This window comes from Pygoscelis adeliae, unplaced genomic scaffold, assembly GCF_000699105.1.
Source record: "Pygoscelis adeliae isolate BGI_AS28 unplaced genomic scaffold, ASM69910v1 Scaffold14, whole genome shotgun sequence".
Taxonomy (NCBI): Eukaryota; Metazoa; Chordata; class Aves; order Sphenisciformes; family Spheniscidae; genus Pygoscelis; species Pygoscelis adeliae.
This window is the reverse complement of record NW_008825109.1, coordinates 2812517-2822154: the sequence shown is the minus strand read 5'-3', so window position 1 is coordinate 2822154 and position 9638 is coordinate 2812517. Positions and strand designations below refer to the sequence as shown.

Sequence of the window (9638 nt, the reverse complement as noted above, 5' to 3'; positions counted from 1 at the left end):
TCCAGCTCTGGAGCCCTCAGCATAAGAAAGACACGGACCTGTTGGAGCGGGTCCAGAGGAGGGCCACGAAAATGGTCAGGGGGATGGAACACCTCTCCTATGAAGAAAGGCTGAGAGAGTTGGGGTTGTTCAGCCTAGAGGAGAGAAGGCTTCGGGGAGACCTTACTGCAGCCTCTCAGTACTTAAAGGGGTCTTATAAGAAAGATGGGGGCAAACTTTTTAGCAGGGCCTGTTGCGATAGGACAAGGGGGAATGGCTTTAAACTAAAGGGGGGTAGATTTAGACTAGATATAAGGAAGAAATTCTTTATGCTGAGGGTGGTGAAGCACTGGCACAGGTTGCCCAGAGAGGTGGTGGCTGCCCCATCCCTGGAATCATTCCAGGTCAGGTTGGACGGGGCTCTGAGCAACCTGCTCTAGTTGAAGATGTCCCTGCTCATTGCAGGGGGTTTGGACTAGATGACCTTTAGAGGTCCCTTCCAACCCAAACTATTCTATGATTCTATTTTAGAGGTTAAATGTAACTTCTCAATTATCTAGCAGATCTGTGTTCTGCCTCTTCATGGGTTCTTCTTTGGTTTGTCCTTATCAATCAATACTTATTTCTGCTTTTTCCTTCAAAATGTAGTAATTACTAATGATTACTTTAAACTGTTGCCAGCTGATGGCTTAGTTTCTACCCAATTCAGGACTCTCAAAAGCTTATCCCCACTGGATGCTTACATGCTCTTAGAGGCATCCTGATTAAGATGATTGTCCCCATCAGTGAGGACTTTCTTGAATCATTAAAAGATCTTGAAGTACATGTCAATTTTTTTCTGTATATATAGAAAGACTGAAGAGAGGATAATGATAGAAGAGTTTAGATAAACACAGAGAAGAAATTTGTTGAATTAGGTCTTACCCTTATAAAATTTCTCCTTCAGGCAAAGTTTAAAGTATCTTTGTGGCTATTAAATTAGAAGGATAGGTTTGATGTTTTGCAAAAGATCTTTGAGCCTATTTCATAATGGCCTGGCTTGCTCCTGTTTTCATTTCATCTAAGGCAGTGCCGCTTTTTCTTGTTTCTGCTTTTATCCTGAAGCTGGAAAAGGGAGAAGAAAACTTTCTCATGTGTTTTTAAGATTTCTTTGGCATTGTTATTTCCAGAAAGTTTGGTCTCTGTGCATTTGAGGGCCCTGGCTATTGGCACAATTAAATCAAGTGCGAGAGGCACGGAAAAAAAAAAGCTAACTTTCCTTAGCCAGTTGTGATCTAGAGTACTTTTTTCTCTTTGCTTTTTTTTGCTCAGCTTTTTTAGATAGAATGAAGTGTGATGCAAATACGTTACTCAGGGTTGCAAATAACTACTTCTAGCATTTTTCTTGGCAAATACTGAAGTGTTGGGAGATCTTTTGCCTGGCCTTCAGTGGCTTAATTATGAAAGACCTTCATTCTTTCAGACTTCCTTTCCTAAGGCCATGTGTGAGAATTTGTTTAATTTTTTAAACTTTAGTTATTACTAGTTGTGTAGATGAACTACAGCAGCTTTTTTTAAAATGAACTGCTGTGTGAAAGATACAAGCTGAAACTAATTAATGTGAATCAAAACAGATCTGCCTGTTGGAATTCTGCTATTCTGTTCAGACTTGTTTTATATGGAAATCAGATCTTGCTCATGATCTAGAGTTCACTCTTACCCAGGTGAAAGGTGTTTTCTTTGTTTTGGTGGAGGTGAACTGTGGAAGTCAAGAAGGATCAGAGCAAGAATTGCAAGTGGCCTACATTCCTTGTTATGGTTATTTGTGCTTTTTACTTCCTGAACAGTCACAACTCTATCTAAATAATAGAAAACAAGTGCTACAGGTAGAAATGGTGGTTGGTTGTTTTTTTGGGTGGGTTTTTATTTTTTTTTTATGTTAACCATAAAGAGCAATCTAGCATGCAGAACCTTTTCTGGGACATGGAACAGCTGTACGATTTTGTAAAAAGACTGCCTTGTATCTTGATTAGTTAAGGGACGAGGAAATTACAAGGATGTTAGCATCTTATGTAAGCATTTGAGTATCTTTCCAGAATTGGGATTTTTATTCACCTTCTGTAGTGGCTCTGAGTAAAACATACTTCAGGCATGAATCTTCATAGCCTTTTAACTTCAGTCACCTAACTTAATTATATCTGTAGGCAAGTCAAAGACTGCTTTTGTTTTATATTAACAGAAAGTGTTAATTTGTTCCCACTGCTGTCTAGAACCCTATAGTTTTATACAGTTTTTGAAGTTACAGACAATATTCTCCATCTTTTTGCAAATCTTCTCTTTTTCATTCAGATAGCTACAAAGAACCAAGCATATGCAGGCAAAGAAGTACCCTGGGTGTGGCAATGCATCTTGTGTTTGCTTTTCATTATGCTAAAAGGAAATTTTTTTCCTTTTATGGATGAGATGTATTAAAAAAAAAAACCAAACAAGCTCAGAGTGCCCCTTTATACTGTTGTAAATGGAATATGCTGGGTTTTTTAAATTACAAAGACTAATCAAAATTGGGGGAATTACGTTTTAAATGAAACTACCTATTAAAAGACTTTTTTTTTGGTATTGAAGACTCTTCCTTCATTCTTCTATGTGTTAATCAAGTCTGCAGTGGGTGTCACAAGGGCTGAGTTGCATTTTCTTCTGAAAATTTTTGAAAAATAATTGTGATATAGAAATTGGAGAAGGGACATAGCAACCAGAGGGTGGAGAATGCGTGCTGGGAAAGGAAGGAAACAATGATAGAGCAATAACCCAATTAGAAAAATGGAGGGATAGGAAATTTGGGGGGTGGTGGTTTTTTGTTATTTTTTTATGTTAGAGTTTCATTAGTTTGTATTCTTCACCCTTTTTTGCTCACACACTAAAATTCTAGGTTACTTTTTTTTTTTTTTGCTATCTCAGTCAAACAGACTGAGTATCTTTGGGAGATACTACGGAGAGGCTGTGATGGTGGTTCACAGGTGGCTGCTTGATGCAATGATGGAATTGTACTTTTCACCATAATCCTGTTCAGAGTCTTGCTTCTGTGGTGACTGTAAATGCCTCGATGTTGCTTTGTATTGCTTTCCTTTTTTTTTGGGCAAGCTGATCAGGAGCAGCAGTAAAATGCAGGAACTGACTTCACTGACTGTCAGGCTTAGATGGGCAACTGAAAAGTAAGCTCCAATTTGCCAGGAAAGAGTTTTCTCAGTAATATCAGTGGAGACTACAAAACTGTGTTTGGACTAGGTTTATTTTTACTATATTTTTTTACTACTGAAAGTATAAAAAGAACAGGCTGTTTCTTTAATGCATTTACCAGTACGTGGTAGCTTTAAATTCTCGTATTTATTTTTAAGATTAATGCATGCACTTAATTTTTTTCTGTTTTTTTCTCCCCAGAATTTAAACAAGCAAGCCTATGATTTAGCAAAGGCTTTACTAAAGAGGACAGCACAAGCAATTGAACCATACATTACTAATGTAAGTGAAGACTACAAACAAATATGGAAATAAATACATTTTTAACTGAGCTGTATTATAAAAAGAATGAATTGCATATAGTCAAATAGGGCTGTAAAATAACTTTTTACAAACTCTCAATTGTTCTTTTAGAGAATTGTTATATTAGTGAAGCATGGCATAACCTGTCCTTTTGCATCTAATCCTTTACCATATAGAAACTACTAAGCCTATAACAATTTTGATTTCTGAAATGCAATGGACAGTTTACTTTCTGCTGTCTCAGGAGACCTTGCTCTTCAATCCTTAATGTGACTGGAAGACCAAATGTACTTATATGTATTGTTCTGATAAAAATATGAGTACATTGTTCTTGTGGCAAAATTCTTTTTCTTGTAAGGAGATGACACTATATAAAAGCTAGGAGAAGTGAAGGTAGAGCAGAATTTTGATGCCCTTGTCACAGGAAAAGAAGAGGAAACAGAACCTAAGAATAGATAGTAAGGAAGAAAAACAGCATGTGGATTGAGGGTTGTAGCCAAGTTGAGTGTAGACATCATAGACGTTGCAAGAGAATAGGGATGAGAGGAAGTAAAGATCAGACAGGACTATGCTCTGGATTAAGTTGCACAATAGAAAAAAAAAAATACCCTTTTGTTTTTTTAAATAGTTAAGGATTTAGCAGGTCTCATGGCAGCTATCCAAAACCTCAAGAGCTTGAAAACAATAGAAAATTTTCAATGTTTTTTGTTGCTTTCAGACTTGTAACACTTGTGGTACTTGGAAAGTGGGTACCTTTTTAAGATTTTAAAAAAATCTTTAGTGAAAACTCTTACTTCAAACCTGCTGTTTGGGAAGGTATTGCTAAATGGGAATGTGTTTTTAATGTTCATTTATAAAGTTAGATTAAAAACTGGGTGACATTCTGCGAGTTTTAAGGAATTCTGTACAATAAGAATCTTCCTCTTACGGAGAATATATACATGCAGTCTTCTGTTCTTGTTTTTGCACAAGTGGGAAATATTACGCTGTGTGGTTTCTTTGTTTTGAAAGTTACTTTCTTTCTTAAAATATATTAAACACACAGTAGGAGTTAGTTGCCTAACCAGGAATATATACGTTCCAGGCAACTCTGTATCCATATCATGTCTATGGAGTCTTTAACTTCTAATCAAATGCACTTATCTGTTACTTTCTAGTCATTATTACTAGAAACTGTTGACTCTTTCTATTGCATCACTTGCTGGGGTTCACTTTATAACCTTAAAAAGTGGTAGTTTTCATGTTTTTAGTTTCTTTACTGATATGATTAACCTCATCAGGTACAGAGGGTCGTGATGTTCATCTGTCCCAAGTTTGGGAATAGGAAACTGATGTGCCAGTTAAGTGTATTCTGTTGCCTTAGTGGCAAGTGGAAATAGTATGACTTGTTTAGCCACACTTGTGTATTGTTTTAACCCAAAAAGAAGAAAAATTTTCCAAATTATGTGTCCGTCCCCCCTGAGTAGGAGTTAGTATACTCCTATTTAGTTACTTCTTAACCATCTATTATGAGAGGATATAGTTGAAAGTAGTGTGGAATTAATATTTGACATTAGAAAATATTTTCTTTAATGAGAAATATGAAGCTTCCCTCAAACCTGTGAGGTTTACCAAGAAAGAATAATTGATAAACAGCTGCATTATGCTGCTTGAAAATGTAAATTCTGGAACAGTCAGTTATTAATTCCTATGCTTTTACTTACAACTCCTTAACCTATCAGCTGCATAGTGTAGTAATTAGCCAGTTGTTTCAGCATTGTTTTGACTAAATGTTAGAATGCTTTTAAAATGATTGTTCTCAATAGTGAAATAACTCTAAATATAGTCACATTATAAAAAGATCTGAAGCACTGGAACTCCTCTGAAGTTGTGTTTCTTAAATTATTTGTAGACTTGCTGTGGTAAACTAAACATCACTTTTAATGTGTTTTCCTTTATGTGTAATATCGAATACAAAGCAATGATATTTTAAGACTTCTGCTACAGAATCCTGATCTATGTGTGCCCCCACCCCTTTTTTTTGATTGTGGTGAAATAAATGTAAGATTAAAAGGTAGATTTAGTGGTAGGCAAGCACAGTATTTAGAAGAGTGGATATATACTCTTGTTATTCATGTATACTCTGTTTTATTTTCCAGTTCTTCAATCAGGTCCTCATGCTTGGTAAAACGTCAATTAGTGACCTGTCAGAGCATGTGTTTGACTTGATTCTGGAGTTATACAATATTGACAGTCACCTCTTGCTTTCTGTTCTGCCACAGCTTGAATTCAAACTTAAGGTAAACACTTCTTATACTTTCTATATGTTTGAAACGTGTGCTTTGACTCTTAATATGATTTTTTACTGACAAGTTCATCAACTTACTTGGCATATAAAACTAAACTTATATGTAAAACGTATCTCTGCGTTGTTTAAAGGAAAAATCATAAAAGCCTTCAAAAAGAGTAATTTAACTTCAGATGTATTAACCTATAGTGCATGTGTGCATACATTTTGGTTTTGGTTGTTTGGGGTTTTTTTTGGCTTGTATCTTTCAAGCAATAACTTGTTTTTTTTGATGACTTGAGAATCTGACCTGTTTTGTTCCTTGTTCAGAATCGTGAATTTTGTTGGGCTCCATGTTAATGGAAACTGATGTACTGACAATTTGTCCAAACAGAAGGTCTGTGACAGGTGGAAACAGCATTGGACTCTATAAATATTTCTTGTTGCCATCGCTCCAATGACTTTTATGATTTTTCAGGCTTATTTCTTATGTCTGAAGGATAGCTGGTGCTAGCTATCTATTTTAACAGGTGGGGTTTTTTCTTACTTTCTACCATTTCAGAGTGTCTCCATCACTTGGAGAAATTCAGTATAACAACTGGTACTCCCTTTATTCTGCACTACTTTTATTCTATTTGCCATTCTGCAGGATTTCTGTGGAAGTGGGGAATTTGATTAGTTTTTGTATTACTAAGTTTGGAAGTGATTTATTACGAAACTTGAGGGCTAGTGTGCAGTGGGCAACTTTTAAATTTGCATGTATTTTTATTATTGAGGACAGATTTTTAAGTTTGTAGAACCTTTGGCCTGTTCTCATTGCAATATTTATTATCATAGTGACTTATGTCTATAATTTCTTTTCACTAATGTTGCTAGGCAGGCACGCTACATTTGTTGGATGAGTTGTTTTTAATGGTTATAGCTTTCCATTCACGCTTCTGAAAGAAGCAGGGTTCGATTTACTGCTTGCTGTCTGTGTCTTAAAGTAGACCTTTTTCAGCCTTTAATTCCTGTTCTTACAGATGGTGAACAATTATCATTCTCAGTCCAATAAAAACAGTACTTCTGCAGCTGAAGCTGTTATTCAAGAGATTTAATCTTAACTGCTGCCACAACCTTTTTTTTTCATAGCCATAATTGCAGTAACCTTTCCATCTTTAGGTCCATTTAAAACTGCAGGTTCTTGAATTGTCTTCCTGCTCCTTCATTGACTCTCATATTCCACTATTTCAATATGAACTTCTTTTTTTGTATCCTATTTTACCTTTGGAATCAGCAAGTTTAGTAGCCCAATACTGTCAACCTTTTCTACACCCGCCACCCCATCCCTCCGACCCCCCTGAAACTACTTCTGGTCTCTTCCTTCAACTGGGTGATTTCAGCCCTAGCGTTACCATGTTTTCTTTGTACCTCTTAATTTACAACACATTTTTTTCATGTTTGCATTTCTGTTCTTTGTTTAGTATACTCTTTTTAGATGATGAACGTGTATTTTGTTGCTTTTCATCTCCTTGATCCTTAGTGTAGTTTTCTCTTGGTGGCATAAAACCTTGAGGATAAGGTGTTTCACCTTTGACGTTTGTAAGATCCGGTTTAACAATGTTTCCAACAGGCATGTACATTTTAAGTTACATTCTTACTGCTCTTGTTCCTCTGTCTTGTTGAACTCGGTATAGTTTGTGGCTCTTCAGAGAGCATGGTACAGCTTCTGTGTGAATCATCTTGTTGCTTCAGGTGTGTGTTTTTGATGCCTTAAGTAATAAGGATGAATAATATATGCCTATTTTGTCCTGTTGGCTGTCAAATGTAGTTTGACACATCTTTTATAGAAAAAAAAAAACCTATATTTGGAATAGGATAATCCTGGTTTAATCCTGAGATGCTGGAACAGGATGCCTGGGGAAGTTGTGGGTGCCCCATCATTGGAAGTGTTCAAGGTCACGTTGGACAGGGCTTTGAGCAACCTGATCTAGTGAAAGATGTCCCTGCCCATGGCAGAGGCATTGTACTAGATGATCTTTAAAGGTTCCTTCCAACCCAAACCATTTTATGGTTCTAAATGAGTTGAGAGGTCTCTGAGATCTTTTTGTGGTTAAAAGGGTATTTTGAAGATGAATGTTCTGAAATATTAATGAAATATGGCCAGCCTGTGGTTTTTCTGAGATCAACACAAGTTTGTTCTTTATGCAGGCCAGCCAGTGATGATTAAATACTTTCTACTCTAACAATAGCTGTGGCTTTATTCTAAACATCAGTAGCTAGTGTCAAGCATTTTTAATTCAGGTCCAGGTAAATAACACGTTAGTGTGTTGAGAAGAGTGTGATTTCCATGAAACTCAGTGCTTATGGTAGAAGGCAGCTAATGTTTTGTTGCTTTGAATGAAAAGAAACTGGACAGCAGTATTGCTGTTAGCTTGATGAAGCCTTGGATCAGGTGGGTAGTAAAGGAGAGAAATATGCTTGGCAGCCCATATTGAAATATAGGAGAGGGTAGATGTCTTTTTCAATAAAGGTCAATTAAAGTTAATGATACAATAACCACAAACTTCAGCGAGTTCTGCATATCATTCAGAGCTTGACTAGATGGGTTTGGCTTTTCTAGTTTTGGTACATAGTATTGCGTCTCTTTCCATGCCCATAGTTTAAGAGCCTTGCCTTCTGAGCTCACTCACCATAGACTCTCTGCTAGGTTTTTAAGTAGAAGTTTGTGGAGTATATTTAGATCAAATGCATAGTTTCACAGGGACATCCAGTTTTTTTCCATGAAATTGTCTGATACGGCTCTTGAATATACGGGTGTGACAATAGAAGTCAAATACTAGGGGCAAATACTCAAATAATGCTTATGGGGTAGTAGGACAGTTACTGTATTCCAAGATCTCATATGGCTGCTTTGCTGCTAAAGAGGTTTGTCATCTTAAAGCAGGTGAAGTTGAAGGAAAGCTGTGGCTGTTGAGGCACACTTGAGGAGTGAACATGTGTAAGAATGATCTCATCTTGCATGCCTTGAACACATGGAAGTGAACATGATCTGTGCTTTTCAAAGATAAATTGGGTAATTGTTCTCTGTGTTTTTGAAAACGTGCATTTTCTTTATAATTGGCTTCAAAAGCAGTGAGTAAAAAAAAATTTTGGCTGGATGGAGTAGCCTCATGGTAGACTTCCTCCGAGTAAGACACCAAGTGTTCTGGCTCACTTTAAAGCTGATGCTTTAAAAAAAAAATATTTTCAGGTGCAAACTTGGCAAGTTCTGCATGAATTTGAACAGAACCCAATATTTTTGGTCACTTCAATGAAAATTAGTTTAAAAGAAATAAATGGACTTCTTAAAGCATTTTCTTATGTTTTGCTGTAGTTTGAGACATTTTCATCCAAGAGCCGTGCTTTTTAAATTCTTTTGACATTGTCTAAAAAGGCTTTTTGCCAGTAGAGAATGATAAATGGTTACTTTCATACAGATGTTAAAAAAAAAAATTTAAATTTCTTTTACTGGCCCTATCATGTAAAGCCTGAAGAACAATGAAGGTCAGCTCAGTAGGGCACAGGACTTTAAAATAATTGGGAAATAAGAATTAGGCCTCCATATTGTCAAGCAAGCAGGGCAGAAGACCAGCTTGGCTGAACAGGGAATTCCTCGTGGACCTCGAGGAAAAAAATTGTATGATCTCTGGAAGCAAGGTCAGGCTTTGCAGGAAGATTACAGAGCTGTTGTTCATATATGCAGGGAGAAGACAGGAAAGGCCAAAGCTCGGTTAGAGTTGAAACTGGCCAGTGTTGTGTCAGATAACAAGAAGGGCTTTTTAAAGTATGTTAGTAGCAAGAGGAGGTCTAATGGAAACATTGGACCAATACTTGTTGAAGATGGTCATCTGACTAA

At 36.6% G+C, this 9638-nt stretch overlaps 1 protein-coding gene across 4 annotated transcripts in view; it reads left to right on the top strand.

Moving 5' to 3' along the window:
• Window positions 1-9638, top strand: part of PDS5B (PDS5, regulator of cohesion maintenance, homolog B (S. cerevisiae)) — a 100642-nt gene that overhangs the window by 16120 nt on the left and 74884 nt on the right. For all 4 annotated transcript variants that reach the window (XM_009327728.1, XM_009327730.1, XM_009327729.1 and 1 more), the window contains exons 6-7: window positions 3394-3474; window positions 5634-5774. In XM_009327728.1, coding sequence (XP_009326003.1) covers window positions 3394-3474; window positions 5634-5774 — 222 coding nt within the window. The remainder of the gene's footprint in view (window positions 1-3393; window positions 3475-5633; window positions 5775-9638) is intronic.